Below are 21716 nucleotides of genomic sequence, written 5' to 3'. Positions count from 1 at the left end.
AAGCTTTTGGCAAGTTTGGTTTCTACTGAGGCCTCTCTCCTTGGCTTGCAGATGGCTGCTTCTCACTGTGTCCTCCTATGGTCACCACTTGGTCTGTGCGTTGCCCATATCTGGATTTCCTCTTCTTTTTTTTTTTTTTTAAGTGTATTTTTTGAGAGAGAGAGAGACAGAGAGAGAGAGAGCATACACATGGCAGAGAAGAGAGGGAGAGAGAGAATTCCAAGCAGGATCCACACAGTCAATGCAGAGCCTGATGCGGGGCTGGAACTCACAAACCGTGAGATCATGATGTGAGCCAAAATCAAGAGTTGGTTGCTTAACCGACTGAGCCACCCAGGTGCCCCCTGAATTTCCTCTTCTTATAAGGGCACCGGGCATAGTGAATTAGGACCGGCCTCATTTTAGCTTACATACCTCTTTATACCCTGTCTCCAAATCTGGTCACACTGACCTTGCCATGCCTTTTAACATGGAGGTTCTTCAGAAAATTCGGGGGAACTGCTGTGTCTCATGCCACTTCACAGGGTCAACAGCACGTTGCTAGGCCAGTAATTTGGAAAGTCACACTATAAATTCGTAGCAGGGAGAGGGGAGGAAGGACAGGTCACTATGGAAAAAGTGCTGTTGGTTATTTACACTTGACCAAGAGACTTGTACAGTCCTTCATTTCAGCAGGTTCTCCGGGGCATGTAAAATATTATTGGGTCCAGGCAGTTTTATAGGAAAGCACATCTTGTTTAAAGTGAGGCCAGCCTGTGTGATTCGCTCCTGGACACAGCTTCTGTGCACACCAGAACGCATAAGCACCATCTTCCTTCTCTTCAGTGATCCTCCCACAGACTGGTCCTCGGGGTGGACCCGTCAGCACATTCGCCCTGTCACCGTGAGCTCTGAAGCCTGCAGCGCTGCCGCACCTGTGAGCACGCCCACCGCCTGGCGCTCACTGGCCTTCCACATGATTGGTCCAAATTTTGTTGTTGTTCCGGACAATGTACAGTAAATGGATGGGTCTTTCATTTCCATTAGAGAAACAATTACTGTTTTTCTTCCTGTTGGCATTTCCAGAGAACCATTCACATTTAAAGCTAATATTGGAGCTCTGAAAATATTTACCTTTTCTTTGTTGGCAACTTGTCAGCGTGGGGGAAAATAGATGCTTCATTAAAATCTAAATACATTATGCTTCCTTCCTCACACATCTGTCAGTCTTCTTCTGAGATGAAAAGCATCGGGAGAGGTATTGAGAAATCATTCTGGTTGTCTGCTTTTACAGATCTGTGATGTCTTCTGGCATCTCGTTCTTCGTGTTCAAGAGGAGGCACCGAGCACTGAGTAATGCATAGAATTGTTGAATCACCATATTGTATACTGAAATTAATATAATGCTGTATGCTAATTATACTGAAATTTTTAAAAAGTAGGCATTCAGGGGCCTCTGGGTGGCTCATTCGGTTAAGCATCCCAACTCTTGATTTCAGCTCAGGTCATGATCTCCTGGTTTGTGGGATTGAGCCCCACTTGGGATTCTCCCTCTGCCCCTCCCCGTGCTCTCTCTCTTTCTCTCTCTCTCTCTCAAAATAAATACATATTTGTTTAAAGGTAGGCATTCCAACACCTCTAACTTGCATGGAGAAGTCTAGAATAACAGGTTGCATTTCGGCACTAGAACATCAGAATTGATTTTGGCTGCCTGTGTGACTGGCAGGGCCTTCTGCTGCCCTGGAAAGCCTGTTGTGGAACATAAGGATATAAAGAAAAAGCTACCATTTCTCGAACAGCACCAGGCACTATGGCCTCAACACATATTTAACTCTCTCAGCTATTCCGCCAGGTAAATATTGTGGAAGACAAGGGCTCAGAGAGGTTGAGATCCTGGTCTGAGGTTAGACAGAGCTGGGATCCCACCCCAGGACTCTCTGACCCCTGTTCTCTTTCCCCCACTGTGAGCTGCTCTTTAATCTTGCCAGAGGCCACACCGTTGCCACAGCACACTGCCAACATCCTGTACTACTGGTTATGGCCCCTCTCTTTGGGCTGATGGCTAAGTAAGCACCTGGGCCGAGTGTCTCTGACAGAGGGAAATCCTGAGCACAGAGACCAGTGACTGAAGAAAGATAACCTTTCAGATCACCCTGACTCATCGTGTCCACCCAGAAATCAGAAAGAAAGAAAGTACACTGAGCTGATGTAAAAAGTGGATCTGCCCCACCCATAAAAGGGAGAAAGGAACCCCGCAATAGATCCCAATGAACTCACATAAATTTGGCTTCCGTTATAACTCCCTTGATCCTCAAAGGGAAGTCGTTCTTACTCCTTTGAAATTAAGTATCTCTGTCTAGCAAAAGATACCATAAATAAAGTGAGAAGACAAGGCTTCAACTGAAAGAAGATAGTGGTGATGTGTCTAACCAATGAAGGATTAATTCCCAGTACAAGCAAAAGGAAGCAATATGTTATTTAAGCATGCATACAATTGTGTTAAAACACTAGTTTTTAAAAGGCAATGAGGACGCCTAGGTGGCTCAGTCCGTTAAGCATCCGACTTCAGCTCAGGTCATGATCTGGCAGTTCATGAGTTCAAGCCCTGTATCAGGCTCTGTGCTGAGAGCTCAGAGCCTAGAGCCTACTTTGGATTCTCTTTCTCCCTCTCTCTCTGCCTCTCCCCTGCTCATGCTCTGTCTCTCTCTCTTTCCCAAAAATAAACATTAAAACCATATAATAAGCATCCCTTTATTTGAAAAAAAAAAAAAGGTTATGAAAAGACAGTCCAAAATTCTGAGTAATTTCCTCTGTGAGGGGCAGGGCATAAGTAGAGACCCCAGTGGGTCATGTTTATATTTACATTGAATGGATGGAGGGCTTGTGAATGTCAGTTTCCTTAGGCTTTACCACTAACATGTATGTAACTTATGATCCTTCATACATTATCAAATAGCATATGTTTTTAAAACAAAGGTAAAAAACTGGGGCACCTGGGTGGCTCAGTCGGTTAAGCGTCTGACTTCATCTCAGGTCATGATCTCACAGTTGGTGAGCCTATGTCGGGCTCTGCGCTGACAGCTCAGCGCCTGGAGCCTGCTTCGGAATCTATGTCTCTTTGGATCTCTGCGTCTCTGTCCAGGCACCCCTCTTTTTTAGCTTTTATGGCACCTTTGTAGATATGATAACTTTCATCAATGCAACCTATAGGAAATGGAGGCTCAGTGACATGGGGTAATTCCCAGAGTCACTAGTTGGTGGTCACGGCAGGACTGTCACCCATGGCATGCCCCACCTCCCTCCTGCCCGTCCCATGGCACACTGTCCGTAGAGAGCTCTGCTCCATGGGCCACTCCTCGGGAGCGGTGACAGGAGTCCACATCTACTGGCCATGTGGTGCCATCTTAGTGTGTGAACAGTGGTGGCTTCCTGGCCCATCCTAAGCCAGGCAGCTGAGGTCCTGTCTGCATCAGCTGGGGCCACCATAACAAAATTCCAGACTGGGAGCTTACAAAACAGACAATTACTTCTCACAGTTCTGGAGGCTGGAAGTCCAAGGTCATGGTGCTTGTTCATTCTGCTCCCCTGTGAGGGCCCACTTGGTGGTTCACAGATGGCTAACTTCTCTGTGTCCTCATGCGGTAGAGAGAGACAGAAGAAGCAAGCTGTCTGCTGACTCTTTTTATAAGGGCACTAAGCCCATCTTGGGGGCCCCACCCTCATGACCTCATCCAAAGCTAATTACCTCCTAAAACTCCTGTCTTTACCACACGGGGTGGGGTGGGGCTTCAGCGTGTGAATGTGGGGGAACACAAACATTCAGTCCATAACAGGTAGTAAAGAGAGGAAGGGAAATAGATAGCGAGCCAGAAGATAGAACAGACAGGGTTGAAGTTAGAATTTATTTCTGCTTCTCATTTTTAAGGTCTTTCCACCATAAAGACATGGTTCTTCTGATGACGCCAGCACCACCCTCTGTCACTGCCTGTGCCGTAACACTCTCAAATGGCTCTTGGCCCTGTCACTGAACTCCTGATGTCTCCCAGACCTCAGTCTCACTGTTGTTTTGCTATAAATTTCTCTGACATTGATTTTGAGTACGATTTCCAGGCTTCTGGAGTAAGCGGTTCCAGTTTGCTTTGTGTCCCACGTAAGCACAGGGCCAAGATAGTGTGCTATGGTGGCCCTCCCTCCTCCTATCAGCACAACTGTCCTACTCGGCTTCCCAGGGACCCTGCACGGTGCCTCTTACCTTTTCTCTCTCAACTCACAACCAGAATTGTTAGGACAGGCCTGAAGGAGAACACTTCAGGGCAACCTGAACCTTCAAAAACCAGGCAGGACAAGTTGATAGGGTGGAAGAATTTGCTGCATTTAAATCATCTTCACATTCTCTGTAGGTAGGAAGTTTCTCACCCTGACAAATCATAAAGTACTGTTAGTTGTTCGTCTACGATCCCTGTGTTACTGGGTGAGAGATTAGGTATCATTCGAAATTTATGTGTTAGGGATCTCTGCCTCTCAACTATCCATCAAAAGGGACAGCAAGGCATCTCCACAATTCCAGTTAAAATGGGTGGGACAGGAAGGTTTAATCCACATCCCACATCTGTCCCTGAGCCCCTGGGGAGGGTGTCCCCTCAAAGAGTCTCTTTCTTGTGGTTCTTCCTGCCTGAGCCCTGTACCATTTCTTTTCATCCTGGGGAAAAGTCACTGTTCTGTCTTTTAAAGTCATTTGTATTCCGCGTTTCTATTTTTGGCATATGTGCTCTCTTGTCGACGCAGATTCTGGGATATTGCATGAGTAGATCCAGCCCAGTCTGGGGGAGGTGGGGGCCTCTCTGCTCAGTGAGGCAAACCTCGGGGAAAGTGCCGCCTGGGCTGGGGTGCACGGGAGGGTAAGCTGCGGCCATTAACAATCAAGTCTTAGAAGAGTCTTTAATGGCACAGGGAAATGTTCTGTATGAGGTTCTGTGGTAAAAAAAGAACTTGGAGAGAAAGTGCATGCTGTGGCCAAAGAAAAATACTGGAAGAAAATAACCAAAATATTATCACTAGTTATTTCTCTATTTTCCAAACTTTCTGCAAAGAGCATATGTGATGCTTATAATCAGAAAAAGTCCTCTTTCCTGTTATGTCTTAAATAGCTCAAGATTTAAAATTCGTTGGCATGGCCACCACACACATGGAGCTGGGCCTGGTGGAGGAGGGGTTTCTGGGGACCTCTGAGAGGAGTGGCTGTGGTCCCCAAGGAGTCACCTAAGAGCGCTGATCCGGGGTGAGAGGGCACAGGTTTTCTGAGCCTCAGAGAGGTCCCATTCTGCGTCCAGGCAGGACATGCTGGTGGCCATCATTACCCTTGCTTCCCAGTCACATCCCAGCATCGCTGAGACCCCCTCTCTGGGTGAGGCACGAGGGTACCACACTTGCTGGGTGCAGAGTGTAATCATTAACGGAGGCAAATGCTGGGCCCAGGGCGGGCAGGGGACCCCTGGCCGAGGAGGCAGGCTTCGGAAGAGGTTCCTGGCTCACCCCCTCTCCTTTTGAGGTGCTCTTGAGGAATCTGTACTCCCCAGCACCTAAAGAGCCCTCTGGGGAGCCCAGAACCAGAATACACACTGAGATAAGATGCCCCCCACCCCCCGCCTTGATATGCTAGGGGGAGGCCTTCCGTCTTTCAGGTTAAAAACTCCTAATTACAAATCAGAGATGGAGTCATGTTTTTTAAAAAGCAGAAATAAACTGTTGACAGCAGGGAAAGTTGAAAATGGCCCCAGAGTTCTGTTCTAGAATTAATAATCATAATACGTCTAATATGTTCTGTTGTTAAATACCAGAATGATATCGTGCTACTGAGGAAATGGCTTAAATCCTATATTTTCCAAACACTTATGTTTCCTTTGCTGCTGTCCTGTGTCGGGGACGCCACAGCGTGGCCCCAGATGGTATTTGAAGTCCTTCACCTTGGCCAGCACAGGATGGGGGGAAAGCTTTCCAGAATGACACTGGAAGGCTCCAGAACTGTGTGGGGCTCCCTGGCCGTACCCCTGTGCCCTGGGGTCACGGTCTCTGCCGCCCTCCCAAGTGCAGAGCATGGAAGGCTCCAGAACTGTGTGGGGCTCCCTGGCCGTACCCCTGTGCCCTGGGGTCACGGTCTCTGCCGCCCTCCCAAGTACAGAGCAGGCGTGCATGGAGCCCCCTTGTGTGCTTGCAGGCATCCGCATGCTGGACGGCGACGTGACGGATGTGGTTGAGGCCAAGTCTCTGGGCATCAGACCCAACTACATCGACATTTACAGCGCGAGCTGGGGGCCGGACGACGACGGGAAGACCGTGGATGGGCCTGGCCGCCTGGCTAAACAAGCCTTCGAGTATGGCATTAAAAAGGTGTGAGTTGTTCAGGGCTTCAGTGCATCTCTCAGGGGCGGGGCGGGGGGGAAGAGTAAAACAAAGTTTTTAACGATTAAAAACAGAGTGACACAAGCCAGAGCCCCAAAAGAGGACCAGGATGGCCCTGCTGTGCCAGGACCAGTGTGAGGGAGAAGTCATTTAGGGGCTCAGGGAGGTGGCTCTCTACCATCCAGAGCAGAAGAATTTCACCTTGTCATAGAATGGCTATTTCAGCAGGTGCCAGCTGGTCACCCGCCAAGCCCAGGACTCTGTGCCTTGAAGCCTGACAGCCCCCAGCCAAGGTGGGCAGCCGGGCTCTTAGTCCAACTACCTGGCCTGTTAACCTGGAATGTGCAGGTGGAAGGGGTGTCCTGAGCCTGGGACCACCTGCCCATGGAAACACCCAGCTGTGGAGCTTCCTGCGTCCGTCACGAGCGTGTGCTAATCTAGGGCCTCCAAAGCAGGAAGGCCTGGCCTTTTTGCCCTCAGTGCCAGCACACAGCCTAATGTGTTTAGGATTTCTTGGGTGGAGCCTCACCAGGGACTAAACAGAGCAAACATCCAAGCACTGGTTCTCCACTGACCAGCTGAGGGGAAGCAGAGGAAGCTGGCAGCCTTCTTCTCCTCCACCCACCAGGAGGCCCACCCACAGTCACTCTGTGATCATTAGTTCTGGGTCCTTGGGAGTCAAAAATGCAGGGGGAAGGGAAGGAGGGACTGGAGATGACCCAGTTCTTGTAAGCCAGGTGGTGCGGCAGATTTCTGGGTGAGGACAGCTTCTTGGAGCAGGCAGACAGAGTTGTGGTCAGTGTCCGGGTGGCTTTGGGTGGCCCAACAAGGCCCAGCCCAGAGTATAGGGTATGGCCTGGCGATGCTGACAGGGGTTTGGGCAGGAAGTCCAAGCATCCCTGGGTCAGCATTCATACTTCTGACTTCTATTGGAGATGGGGGAGAAGGGCTGGGGAGGAGGGTGGTTCAAGTCCATTTTATTATTTGTGCTTTATAAATCTTATTTTTTTTTGAAGTTTATTTATTTGTTTTGAGAGAGACAAAGAGAGTGCAAGTGGGTGAGGGACAGAGAAAGAGGGAGAATCCCAAGCAGGCTCCACACCATCAGCGCAGAGCCCGATGCGGGGCTTGAACTCACGAAACCGCGAGATCATGACCTGAGCCTAAATCAAGAGTCAGAGGCTTAACCGACTGAGCCACCCAGCGCCCCTTATTGTTTATGCTTTAAAACATTTTTTTAAAGTCCTTACTTATTGTAACCTATGCACCATGATTAAAATGTGATTAATAAATAGTTAATGAATAAATCAAATATTATCAGAAGATTGTGTTAAAGGCAACCTTTCTTTGTCTACCCTCTGCCCAACCCCTGGCCCTGCCCCATAGAGGAGCCATCTTTTTTAAACCCTGTTCATTATTTCTTTCTTCTAAATAATATAACTTGATCCCTTTTCTGGATGTATTGAGTTTGGCCATTTTCTATTACTTTTTTGTGGAGTTTGAGCATTTATGTGTTAGAATGCTCCCAACCTGGCATTTGACCTTATGGTCATGCCTGCGACACCACACAGCTTCCTTTGCCTGCCCCCACCCCCCACCCCCATAACTCCAAGAAAATGCAAAAGCTGCTTCTGTCAGGTTGCTGAGCACCTGAGCTGTGCCAGGTGCTGGAAGGTTCTGTGACCAAGTCAGCTGCTGCCTACAAGGGGCTGCCCAGTAAAAATATCTTATCTTCCCAGTACTCAGCTCCTACCACCCACTAGATCACATGGATCTCACTCTTGGTGACAAGTGGAACATCCTAAAAGTTAAGCTTAATTTAAGCTATAAACTAGTGATCACATTTTCTGTGTGGAAGACACTGCTTTGAATGGTGTTAATCCTAAACATGTGTTATTCTAGAAGATGATTTCTAAAGATCTGATGTCTTAGGACAGGGCCTCCCATTTCCTGGATAAATAAATGATTGTTTTCTTTCTTTTTTTTTTTAAGTTTTTTAAATTTATTTATTTTTGAAACAGTGTGTATGTGTGAGTGGGGGAGGAGCAGACAGAGAGAGAGAGAGAGAGAGAGAGAGAGAGAGAATCCCAAGCAGGTTCTATGGTGTCAGCACAGAGCCCGACATGGGGTTTAATCCCACAAACCATGAGGTTACGACCTGAGCCGAAATCAAGAGTCCAACGCTTAACTGACTGAGCCACCCAGGTGCCCCAAATTGTTTTCAAACAATTTTTTGGTATCTCAGTTTACTTGGGTTTGTGTAGACGAACCCATGGAGGACTTTGGAAAGCCTGGAGCTGCAGAGAGGGGCTCTTTGCATGCCGAATTCCGAGCAGCGTCAGCTTTATCAGGCTGTCAAGGGGGGGTGAGGAAGCTGCAGAAGGGACCATGTGGTTCCCTGTCATTCTTGTCACAGTTGCTTGAAATACTGAGGTCATTTCATTTTTTTTCAGTCATTCTGAAGTAAAATATATCATATAGGGAGCCTTAAATTGTAGCCGTCTAAAGTTGTCACTGAAAATCCTCCTAGAAATTTGGTGATCTCAAACCAGACCACATTCCCCCATCTGTTTTTCCTCCTCGGTGCCCCATTTGTCACCTACAGTCTTTTCCTGTCAAGTCTGACTTCATTTCTGGTGGACGATGTGGTTTGGAGACTTCAGAGACCATAATTTGGCATAGGGATGTGCCTAATGTCGGTCCTTAGGAAGCTTTACCCCTCACGTAGCTTGTCATCCCAAAGGGGAGATGCAACATGGCTGAGGCTGGAAAGGCTGGCCTTGCCCAGATGCCAGGCATTTGCTAGCCTTCAGGAACGGTGCTTCGGAGTTCACAGATGAACCCTTCACCTCCCAGGCAGGACGCTGAAATAGGTTTTGATCCAGTTGAGGTTGTGACTGTCCTGAACAGAAATGCAAGTTCATGGCTGGGGTTGAACTGTCATCTCCTATAACTTCTGCCCTGTAGCTTCCATGACCTGGGAAATGAACATGAAAGAGACAGCGAACACATCTCCCACACCTCAGATCTGGGTATTTTCTCCACCTCACTTTCACTTTCTTTTTAGGAGACTTTTCAGGAAGGAGAAAGGTTTTTGATGCCTCGACACCTGAGAGAATGGATTGGTCTAGGAGTAACTGTGTGGTGTTAGGTGGAATATATATGCCTTTGGCACTTTAGGCCCTTGTTACCCAAAGTGGAGTCCAGAAGCAACCACGCGGGCATCACCTGGGAGCTCATTAGAAATACAGAATCTTGGGGAGCCTGGGTGGCTCAGTCAGCTAAGCACCTGACTCATGATTTTGGCTCAGTCCTGATCTCGTGGTTTGTGAATTCAAGCCCCACATCGGGCTCTGTACTAACAGAGTGGAGCCTGCTTGGAATTTTCTGTCTCTCTCTCTCTGCCACTCCCCTGCTCACTGTCTGTCTCTCTCTTTCTCAAAATAAATAAGCATTTTTTAACAATAAAAAAAAGTAGACTATTTTAAAGAAATACAGAATCTCGGGGCTCCCCCTAGACCTGCCAAGTCTGAGTCTGCCATGGAGCAAAGCCCCCAGTGACCTGTGTGCATGCTCCGGTACGAGGAATGCTGTGTGGAGGCATCGTCTGTGCTTCTGGAACAATAAGATTATAGGCCCCACTTAGCAAAATGACAGTGTTTCATAAATAAATAATCCGCATGGAATAAAGATCGGCTCTGATGGATTAAATACCTTTTTATTTGGATTTCCGTTTCTTTGAACTAGTTTCAAAGAGAATTACATACAGACACACCCATTTCTAAGGTACTTTGCGCCTTTCTTCCAGAAGGTTGACCTTTTGGCTAAATGTGAGTAACCTTTCTGTGGAGCTCATGGCCATGTGGACAGGCCCCCCTGGGACACGTGGAAAGTGGAGTGAGTGAGGCAGCTTTGAGCAGCGGGATTGCGTAGTGTGAGGGACCTTCTGTGGACTGTGTTGAGAGCCTCAGGTTGGAAACTGGAGGAAATGTCAGAGTCATGACAAATAGGCACAAAAGGGCAAAGAACTATAGTCCACTTGGTCTACAAAGTGGAACGTCATGGGGCTTTTAGAGTAGTTGGATCTACTCAGCCTGGGATGGACTTGAACTCAGAGTGAGCATAACACCCCCTGAGTCAGCAGCAAGGCTTCAGTTGGACTCTATGGGGATCACAGAATTCTGTTGCAAGTTTTCTTTGAATTGGCCAGTTGTTGGGCATAAGTATCAATTTCCTCCCACTTATTTGGAAAGAAGGGTCCTCGGCAAGGACACCAAAGTTACCAGCCCTGTGGGTCCAGTTTCACCCACATGGGTGTTGGCACTGCTCTCTGGGGCTGGCTGTGCACCACCAATGGGTCCAGCCACTTGGGCAGAATGGTGAGCTCTGTCTTGGATTAATTCATCTTTAGCTGGTGTTTGTGACTTGGTTGGATCAGAAATCATTGCTTCTGTGGATGTGGGATGGAACAGAGCTGCAGGAAGCTACCCTGACCACCACTGCCTCTCAAACACTTGCTCTCGTGTATGCGTTCCTAAAAATAAAAACCTAGGTACAGGTGAAGTGCTGGCCTTGTCTGGCATTGACCATCTGACTGCTTTAATGTGGACCCATGGCGGGGACCCTGGGAAGCCCTCATAAGATGGCCATGAGCAGCCAGGGCATTCTGGACCATGACCCTTTTTACCTATTCAGTCCTCACCCAGAATTCACAGTCCCACCCCCTCTTTTCAAAAATTAGCTTGCTCTGGAGCACCATGAAGCATCTAACTTCAGCACAGGTCATGATCTCATGGTTCATGGGTTCGAGCCCCACATCAGGCTCTGTGCTGACAGCTCAGAGCCTGGAGCCTGCTTTGGATTCTGTGTCTCCTCCTTTCTCTGCCTCTCCCCTACTCATGCTCTGTCTCTCAAAAATAAATAAACATTAAACAATTTTTAAAAATGAGCTTGCTCTCCAAGACATGTGCCTTTTCCACTGGGTTTTTAAGAAAATTCGCCCTCTGCCTTATAGGACCAGCTCTTTCGGTCCAGAAAAATCAATGTTATAAATTCAGCCATCAATTTTTCATCTCAGTAATATTGCTCTTTGTGATGATCGGACATTACGATGGAAATTACAGGCATGGCTCTGGAATAGAACAGCTTGTTTGAAGGCCCTTGATTTTCCCATGAAGAACAGAGAGGTCTTTCTGGGCCATCTCCTCAGTGCAATCTGTGATTCTGCAGCATTAAGCCTGTCACCACAGGCAGAAGTGCTCTATTAAAATAAAACAGGAGGGATGCCTGGGTGGCTCAGTCAGTTTAGCATCCTATTTTGGCTCAGGTCATGATCTCAAGCTTTGTGGGTTCAAGCCCACATCGGGCTCTGCGCTGAATGGCTCAGAGACCGGAGCCTGCTTCAGATTCTGTGTCTCCCTCTCTCTCTCTGCTCCTCCTCTACTCATGCTCTCTCTCTCTCAAAAATAAATAAACATTAAAAAAATAAAAGAATCCTTTAAAATAAAACAGGGGCCCACAGAACCATGTCCTTGGTAGCGTCATACAATCTGAATGCATCCTTTTTTTTTAATGTTTATTTACTGTTAAGAGAGAAAGAGAGAGACAGAGCACGAGTGGGGGAGGGGCAGAGACAGAAGAAGGAGACAGAGAATCTGAAGCAGGCTCCAGGTTCTGAGCTGTCAGCACAGAGCCCGACGTGGGGCTCAAACTCGTGAACCGTGAGATCATGACCTGAGCCGAAGTTGGATGCTCAACCAACTGAGCCACTCAGGCACCCCTGAATGCATCCTTCTTAGACCCTTGGAAGGGACATTCCAAGGGAAGGACTCCGGGCTGGTGTGAGACCCACTCTTCAAAGTTGTAGCTGCCGGGGCTGACTGACACCTTGTTATCCTTCCTGTCTAGGGTCGGCAGGGCCTGGGCTCCATTTTCGTCTGGGCATCTGGGAATGGCGGGAGAGAGGGGGACCACTGTTCCTGTGATGGCTACACCAACAGCATCTACACCATCTCCGTGAGCAGCACCACCGAGAACGGCTACAAGCCGTGGTACCTGGAAGAGTGTGCGTCCACCCTGGCCACCACCTACAGCAGCGGGGCGTTCTACGAGCGGAAAATTGTGAGTCCTCTTGGCCAGGTGGACAGCTTAGGATCTGCTCCTCCAGCCCTTTGGGGACAAGTTTCTTTTCCCCTGAGGCCAGTTTGTGCTGGCTCCCAGGGTACCAACCTCCCCCATCAGCGAACTGGTTGTACCTCGAGGGAAACCCCAGTCCCTTGGCAACCTTCCCCAGGCCCTGCCTTTCTAATTTTTGCACAAAATACCGATTAAAACCCTCTCTGGCTTCAGAGATCTAAAAATAGCATTTAAGAATGGGGTGCATTCTCAGCACTGTGCCTCCTTTTAGCTCTCTAAATTTCTGTGGTCACATCGCTTGGGATCCAGCTGACCGGTTCAGTTTCAACGTGCCAAAGAGAGGAAGGGAAAGTCTTGGTTTTATACTGAAACATTTTAGAGATCTAAGTGTTCTTCCAGGCCATCCTCTCCCTAACAAAAGGACTTGCCCCAGACCCTTCAAATTGAGCACTGGTTTTTCTGTCTGTTACTTTCACTTCAATGGACATCAGTGTGATTTCTCTTTTAAAAAGTGTTTCCGTTTAGCATATGGGTGGAATCTGTGTTTCTTTTTTCCCTACAGGCTTTCCTGCTTTAAGAAAAGTAAAGAGGGGGAGGATTTTGAACTGAAATTAATGCAGAATTCAAATGCACAGTCATTAAGTTGCTTTTTAGACGTTTAAAAAATGAGACCGTGGAGCTGGCCAGACACGGTTTAATTTGAAAACAAGCTCACTAGCATCTTTTTTATTTCTCCTGCTGCTTCATCGCATCTCGAGAAATTATTTGCAAATTTATTTTTAGGTTTTTCTGCGGGAGCACACAGGCTCCCTGTTCCCCACTTTGCTCTGTACCAGTTGAAAGGTCAGCCACGGCTGTTCCGCCACCAGCCTGGCAGCGGCCCGGGCTAGTTAACGAAGGTATTAATTTATTTTCCTTTTCTACTGGAGCACGTGCCCCTGGGACAGGCGGCCGAGATTCTGCACGGTGTCCTGTTCGTTTAGGAATCCAGCTTCATTTGAACACGGACTTGCCGGGGTCTTGTTAAACAGGCCTGCTGACTGGAGGCGTGTGGGGTGGAGACTGGGTCATTGAACGCTTTGTACCAGAGGCTTCCTGCCGGACGACCCTGTCTCTCAACCCTGGGAGCAGGGCTTGCAGCTTTATTTGCTTAATTAATCATACTGCGTGTGCACACACCTTAGCTACAAAAGCCTTGATTCTTTTTTCTTAAGTCCCTTCTCTGAGCCATAACATGGGTCAGAAGGGTGTAGTTAAGAGGATGGTAAAAGAGAGAGTGAGTCAGTTCTTGCTCTGGACTGGAATTCTTCTCTGAGAGTATGGACGGCATTTTTTGATTGTTGTTATTATTGTTTTCAGCTCAACTAGAGCCAAGTGTTTGCTCTGAGTCCCCTTAGAGAACCTCCAAGCTCTGGACTTTTGGCAGCTTGCTGTCAGCTGGAAATCAAGGCTCTGTCCCATCCGTGCCCTCTAGTGAATGCCAGGCAGCATTTGCCTGGAGGGTGGGATTGCCTGGTGCTGACACGTGACTCTTTATACATGGAGTGACACATAACGTGAGCATCTCTTACTCAATTATTCCTTGGCTCTTTCATTCGATGAACATGAGCAGAGTACCATGCACGACATTTGGTCTCAGGAAGGGGGACCTGCCTGACTTGGTTGAGCCATCTCCTCCCTGTACGGAGGACCCACTGCTCACTCCCCAGTAGCCCTTTCTCATGGGCCTCACCTGCTCTTGGGAGCTTGGCCTCCTGCCCAGATGCCCTCAGTTTCCCTCACGGGCCACCATTGTAAGTATGTTTCAGGTGCCAGCTGTGACTTTCACCAGAAACCTTATAAAGGATGTGGCATTGTGCCCATTTGCAGATGAAGATCCTGGGGTCAGGGAGGTTGCATCCTTGTCCCTACTTCCCTACCCTCAGCTGCCCTTCCTAACGTTAGGTTGCCTCAGTCCTGCTGAACAGGGAGGGAGGAGCAGGCTGGTCTCTGCCAGTGTTCCTGTCCAATCCTTCCTGTGTGTGAGAGAGAGACAGGCTAGATCCTGTCTGGGTGATTGCAGCCCAGCCGGAACGTGAAGAAGGAAGATACTCTGGGAGAGGATCTGGATTGTTAGCACTAGGGCAATTCATGCTTCAGGGCTATGCAGATCGGCTACTAGAGGCTTGCAGTTGGTGAGGCTATCAGTTTCCTATTGCTGTCGTAACCAACTATCCCAAACTTAGCTTAAACAGCACAGATTTATTATCTCATAGTTCGGGAGGTCAGAAGTGCAGCAGCCTCCACGGAGTCTCTGTTCTGAGTCCCCTGAGGCTGAAATCCACGTGCCTGCCGGGCCGTGTTCCCTTCCCGAGGCTCTAGTGGGGAGTCCATTCTGTGCTCGTTCAGGTTGTTGGCAGCATTTACTTTCTTGTGGTTATAGGACTGAGCTCCTGTTTCCTGGTGGGCTGTCTGCTAAGGGCTGTTCTCAGCATCTCCTGGCCGCCCACATTCCTTGGCTTATGTTTCTCCATCTCTGTGTTCAAAGCCAGCAATGATGGCTTGGGCCTCTCTTCTGCCTCATCTCTCTGACACATTTTTCTGCCTCCTTCCACTTCTGGGGGCCCTTGTGATTACACTGGGCCCACTGGCTAATCCAGGATATTCTCACTGATTTAAGGTCTGCTGATCAGCAACCTTAGTCCCATCTGCAGAGCCCATGGGGAGTAGCTTGAGGGCCAGAATCCCATCTAGCACAGCAGGTGTGGCACAGCCCAACCCAAATCGGGTGATTCCCTGGTGCTGCTTCCTCATTTCAGCTCAAAGGCAAGGGGCAAATCAGGCTGTGTGCTAGTGGGGCCCAGAATCAATCTCCCCACCCAGCTGGGAGTCAGTGCCTTAGAGGAAGGCATGCGGGGCCCCCGCAGTTTGCTGAGTCAGCTTTGCCTCCCCAAGGAGAAGGGCCAGCTTCGTGGTCCCGTACAGCAGGCGCTGTGAAGGTGGAGAACTCGCCGGGTTCGTCCGCTCCTACAGATAGAACTGGGTTCTTTGGGACACAGTCAATGATCTAAGGAGGATGTCTTGGTGGAGAGTGATCTGTGACCTTCTATGACTGACCTCTGATCTTCTGACTAAAGGCAGAGATGCTGTCTGGGCCACCTGGGCACCCCCCCCCCCCCCGCATGTTTCCAGCTGCTCTGAGGTCAGGGGTGACTTGGGGGTCATTCCTGTGGGCTAGCGCAGGTGGTCTCACCATGGGGACTCTGCCATGGAAGGCCCTCTTTGTTTCATTTTGTCTTACCTTTGTGTCTCAGCACGCACACCTGCAACAAGGAGGTTATGCGGCTTCCAGCTGTTTGTCTTGCTTCCAGCTGTTTGTATTCCATCTCCCTTGTCTCCTGGTTCTCAGGCTGTGATTAGCTCATCCCTGCAGTGGGTCGGTGTTTTACATATGCGAGCAAAGCAGATTAGCAGGGAGTATCTGACACAAAGCTTGACTGCAGAGGGGCGCCTGGGTGGCTCAGTCAGTTAAGCATCTGACTCTTGGTTTCGGCTCAGGTCACCATCTCACGGTTCCGGGTTTGAGCCCCATGTCGAGCTCTGTGCTGGTAGCACGGAGCCTGCTTGGGATTCTCTCTCTCCCTCTCTCTCTCTGCCCCTCCTGCCTCTCTCAAAATAAATAAACATTAAAAAAAAAAAAAAAGCTTGGCTGCAGAGATATGAATGCATAGTGCCTCTTGAGTAGCTTCCGACATCTGGGAGCTGACTTAGCCTCTTGTCACCCAGGTCACCACGGATCTGCGCCAGCGCTGTACCGACGGCCACACTGGGACCTCGGTTTCAGCCCCCATGGTGGCGGGCATCATCGCCTTGGCTTTAGAAGCAAAGTAAGTTCCCACTTGTCTTCTCCTCTTTTCCTTTGTTTTCTGTAAATTTTTAACACAGTAAAACACTCATAAAATTTACCATTTTAACCATTTTTTTAAGTTTATTTTGAGAGAGTCAGAAACGTTGCAAGTGGGGGAGGGGCAGAGAAAGTGGGAGACTTCGCCTTCTCCCCCGTGTCCTCAGGCGGTCTTCCCTCCATCTATGTGTGTATCTAGGTCCCAGTCGTACTGGATTAGGGACCCCAATCGTATAAGGACCCCAGTCGTATTGGATTAGGGCCCACCCTAATGATCCCGTTTTACCTTAATTACCTCTTTAAAGACCCTGTGTCTCCAAATACAGTCACATTCTGAGTATTGGAGGGAGGGCTTCAATCTATGAGTTTGGGAGGACACGATTCAGCCCGTAGTACTGCCTATAACCCCTCCCCCAAGCTCTGGCAATGACATTCTACTTTTCCTCTCTATGAGTTTGACTGCTAAGCAGCTCACATAAGTGGAATCATACAGGATTTGACTTTTTGTGACTGGCACACATGGCACAATGTCCTCAGAGTGTATCCATGTTGTAGCATGGGTCAGGATTTCCTTCCATTTCAAGGCCATCCTTAAGGGACGTGAAGAGATCCCTTCCCTTCTTTCCTTTTTAAACATTTTTTAGTATATATTTTTAAGTTTTTTTATTTTTTTTTTTTTTTGAGGGGGGTACAGAGAGAGCAGGAGAGAGAGAATCCCAAGCAGGCTCCATGCTATCAGCACAGAGCCTGATGCAGAACTCGGTCTCATGAAACTTGAGATCGTGACCTGAGCTGAAATCAAGAGTCAGATGCTTAATGGACTGAGCCACCCAGGTGCCCCTCCTTCATTTCCTTGTTAAAGCTCACCGCCTCCTGCCCTTTGTAGGGCCACAGAGAGCTGGGTGGGCCAGAACCCCAAGTCTACCTCCCATGCTGCGTCACATACCAGAATCCCCCTTCAGGCGGCCACAGGCTGATCTTTATAAACTTTAGTTGATAAATTGATAATGCAATGGTGACATTTCATCTGTCATAAGCCAAATAAAACTCTAGGTTGTTAGTGTCTGGATGGGTCAGAAAGAACATGCAATTATGGTGTCAAAAACAGATTCAGTTAAGGCATCAAAACTGGCTCGGAACATGCCAGCCATTTGAAATTGCCAGTTGTAGATGAGATTTTAAATTATTCAAAAAAATCACATTTGGGTTGCTTCAATCCTCACAATTGTGTATGTTTGCATGTTGATTCCTACGAGGCAAAATGGCATACAACTCAAATGCTACCAGTTTAACAGAGGAATAACTAAATATTTTCGATTTACAGGCCAAAGCACTGGCTTCTATGTCCTGAGGCTCTTTAAAAAAAAAAAAAAGCAAACAACTCTAAATAATTACTTACTTGTGTGGAAAGTGGCATTCACATACTTAGCAATTCATTGTTCTATATTTCCTTCCATTCTTTATTGGAAACATGCAAGGAATTTTGTTAGTCAAAACTAAATAGAAAGCAAGCTTCATTTCATGCCAGCTTGTCTCATTAAACTTGGCCTGTGGACACATGAAAACTCTCATCTTCCTCAGTATTTTAGATGCTCCTCAGAAGAGTACAGGTGGCGAGTCAGGCAAACTTGAAAACAGCATCAGCTTAAGGGTACCTGGGTGGCTCAGTGAGTTAAGTGTCTGACTTCAGTTTGGGTCATGATCTCATTTTGTGAGTTCGAGCCCCACATCGGGCTCTGCTGACAGCTCAGAGCCTGGAGCCTGGTTCAGATTCTGTGTCTCCCTCTCTCTCTGTCCCTCCCCCGCTCACACTCCATCTGTCTCTCAAAAATAAATAAATATTTTTAAAAATTTTTAAGAAAGAATTTTATTGAACTGAAAAGAAAACAGTGTCAGCTTTGAGCATTTAAGCCTGCAGGACCGGTCAAGGCAGGGACGGGTTGTAACAAGGGACCCTGCAAGCCTGAGGTGAGGAGATTGGAGACGAGGCCAGCTCACGTGTCCAGGGAGCAGGCCTGCTGCTCACCTGCCTGGCATTGCCTTCAAACACTGTTCACTTGTAGGTAGAAGGCGTCAGGGCAAAGCCAGATCGTCCCAGGTGGAAAAGGCCTCAGGGGGTCAGGGAGGGCCTGTGGACAGCATGTAACAAAAATGAAGAAAGACCCGCACATGTAAGAATTGTGCATAGGTCATCCTGGTTTGTGGCAGTCTTGGGACTTTCCATCAATCCCTTCTTTGTTGAAAAACATTTTCAATGCCATTTCTTAGCTGTATTTTTCAGATGACTATATTTGTGATTTTGGTACCAGAGTCCGAAATAAAATGGAAGTCCTTATAATGAGATGGTTTCCTTTTTTTTTTTTTTAAAGTTTATTTATTTATTTTGAGAGAGACAGCATGAGAGCAACAGAGGGGAAGAAAGAGAGAGAGAGAGAGAGAGAGAGAGAGAGAGAGAGAGAGAGAGAGAGAGAGAGAGAGAGAATCCCAGCCAGACTCCACACAGGCAGTGCAGAGACTGATTTGGGGCTTGAACTCTCAAACCATGAGATCATGACCTGAGCCAAAATCAAGAGTCAGAAGCTTAACCGATTGAGCCACCAAGGCACCCCATGATCGTTTCCAATAATGTCCCTTTCTGCACCCATTCTGTGCTGCCCTGAACTCTGAAGTTCATGCTTCCTGGCTATGCTGAACTCCTGGGTGGACTGGCTTTAGCCATCCTTGATAGGATGCCGACATGAGTAGTAACATGTCAGGTCACACAGGTAACAAAGGCTGTGGCCCCACCCCTGGCTGAACTCTAAAGCCTGTGCCTGTATGAAGCCTTGGGCCACATGGAGCCTCAGAAACCCCCTTGAACTATGAGGTTGGCCACGGGGCCTCAGGAGGGGGAGAGGATATGGGGCAGAGAGCCGAGCAAAGACCTAGAAACTGGACTAATGGACATGGCTGGGGGAACATGGCCAGGAGGCCGGTGAGGTCATTGGCACAGTGGCAAGAACATGCTGGAGAAATCCCAGAAGCCTGGGGCTAGTGCCTGGAGAGTGAGCCCCAAGGGAGGAATCTACTTGTGCCCCAAGACTCAAACCACAGTGAGGTCCCAGTGGACAACAGACAAAGAGGTGGAAAAATAGAATGGTTCAGCCACTGTAGAAACCAGTGTGGTGGTTCCTCAAAAACTTAAAGATTTACCATGTGATCCTATAATTCTGCGGGTGGGTATCTACCCAAAAAACCGAAAGCAGAGACTTGAAGAGCTCTTTGTACACCCATGTTCATAGCAGTGTGACTCACAATAGCCAAAAGGAGGAAGCAAGTCAAGTGCCTACTCAATAGATGTATGGATAAACAAAATGTGGTCTATGCAAACAATGGAGTATTATTCATCCTTAAGAAGGAAGGAAATTCTGACACCTGCCACAACATGGATGAGCCTGGAGGACATTATTCTGAGTGAAATCAGCCAGTCACAAAACGACAAGTACTGTAGGATCCCATTTATATAAGGTTCCCAGAGTCGTCACGTACATAGAGACAGAAAGTAGAATGGTGGTTGCCAGAGGACTGGGGAGGAAGAGGAAACGGGGAGTTAGTGTCTCATGGGGACAGAATTCCAATTGGGGAAGATGAAAAAGCTCTGGAGATGGATGGTTTGTGATGTATGTACAGCAATGGGAAAGTACCAAGGACATGCACTGTACAGAGAAAAATGGTTAAGAGGTAAATTTTATGTTATGTATATTTTTAAGCACGCACAAAGAGTGGGTGATCAGGAAGACCATTGTAACCACTGTGGGCTAGGGCAGGCACTGGTCAAGAGGAGGGGGTGCAGACTGTATTTAAGACAGCATCTGTCTGCGACCTGGTCTTAATGCTGTGGACAGAGGGGGTTATGAGAGAGTATCATCTATCATCGTAAGATGGATCCTGGTTACAGAGGCGTTAAAAAGGTGGGACCATGTATCTTAGACTCAAAAAATTCTGATCTGTGCATTTTTATTAGTGGGCATGTGTTCTTTCAATGAGATGTTTCCACTTTGCACCAAAACAAATATATTATAAATTGGGAATTACTAAACTCTCAAATTATAATTGGTAGCAGGTGGATCTAAACAACGACAGGGTCTGGGAAGATGATGGCTTAAGCATGCTGTCATGCACCACAGCCATTTACTTATGATGAAAAATAGGCCCCCTCGTACTTGTAAAATAAGGAGGTCCCTCTCTCCGCTGCCACAATTTCCTCTCTAGGCCTTGAGCACTCAGGCACACCTTGGTAGCAGGGCTGGGTTTTTAACGCTAGGGATTTTAGGTCACCCGTTGCACTATTTTATCTTAGGATTTAATCCCTGGAAACCATTCTTCACAAAGAGGTTATAAAATAAGCCCTTGCTGAGGAATGGAGTCTTCGGGAATTCCTTAAGTCCCCACTCGGGGCTGGCTCCCGTCGTGCCACAGTGGATGGTCCTGTGCAGCCATTGTTTTGACCTGTGTGGACTTCAGCGGTCTGTCATTGTGTCATTGCAGCAGCCAGTTAACCTGGAGGGACGTCCAGCACCTGCTGGTGAAGACATCCAGGCCGGCGCACCTGAAAGCAAATGATTGGAAAGTCAACGGTGCTGGTCATAAAGGTGCGGTGGTGGCTCCTGTTGGGCTGGGCGGGGACCAGTCAGCCGGTCCTGGGGGGCCCACTGGGTCACCTGCTGGAATCTCTATTAAAGGGTTGACAGGAGCTTCTCAAAAAGAATCCCCAAATGACCTTGATTGTGTGTCACAAGAGTGAGATGTATGTAGCTAGAGATTTAAGGATGGTGTTCTGGGACCTCACACTGACATTAAGGAAAAAAACCCAAGATCGGTAGAATTCAGGGTTCCCTAAACATCATGACTTTTCCCACATCCAGGGACCACCTGTACCAGTATTGGTATAATAGTTCTCTTTAAATTGACTTGCATTTTTTTTTTTACATAAAGAAATATATTTTAGGGGCACCTGGGTGGTTCAGTCAGTTAAGCCTCGGACTCTTGCTTTTGACTCAGGTCATGATCTCATGTGAGCTCGAGCCCTGGTCAAGCTCCAAGCTGGATATAGAGCCCACTAAGATTCTTTCTCTCCTTCTGCCCCTCCCCTGCTTGTGCTCTTTCTCTCTCGCTCTCTCTTTCAAAAAAATATATTTTTTAAAAGGAAACTTTATTACATCTAGTTAAACACGGGTTTGGTGTGTACTTTTATTTTTTCCTAATGCACATCCAAGCAAATCCATGACTATTAAGATAAATAAATAATATTTATTTGTGTGCCACCTAAGGGCAGCTTGCA

The 21716-nt window shown here is 47.8% G+C and overlaps 1 protein-coding gene across 2 annotated transcripts in view; it reads left to right on the top strand.

Moving 5' to 3' along the window:
• PCSK6 (proprotein convertase subtilisin/kexin type 6) overlaps positions 1 to 21716 on the top strand; it is a 191083-nt gene that overhangs the window by 94227 nt on the left and 75140 nt on the right. For both annotated transcript variants that reach the window (XM_042988222.1, XM_042988221.1), the window contains exons 7-10: positions 6194 to 6366; positions 12286 to 12498; positions 16279 to 16379; positions 20924 to 21027. In XM_042988222.1, coding sequence (XP_042844156.1) covers positions 6194 to 6366; positions 12286 to 12498; positions 16279 to 16379; positions 20924 to 21027 — 591 coding nt within the window. The remainder of the gene's footprint in view (positions 1 to 6193; positions 6367 to 12285; positions 12499 to 16278; positions 16380 to 20923; positions 21028 to 21716) is intronic.

Source organism: Panthera tigris, chromosome B3, assembly GCF_018350195.1.
Source record: "Panthera tigris isolate Pti1 chromosome B3, P.tigris_Pti1_mat1.1, whole genome shotgun sequence".
NCBI lineage: Eukaryota > Metazoa > Chordata > Mammalia > Carnivora > Felidae > Panthera > Panthera tigris.
Note: the sequence above shows the minus strand (reverse complement) of the source record. Positions and strands in the feature narration are given on the sequence as shown.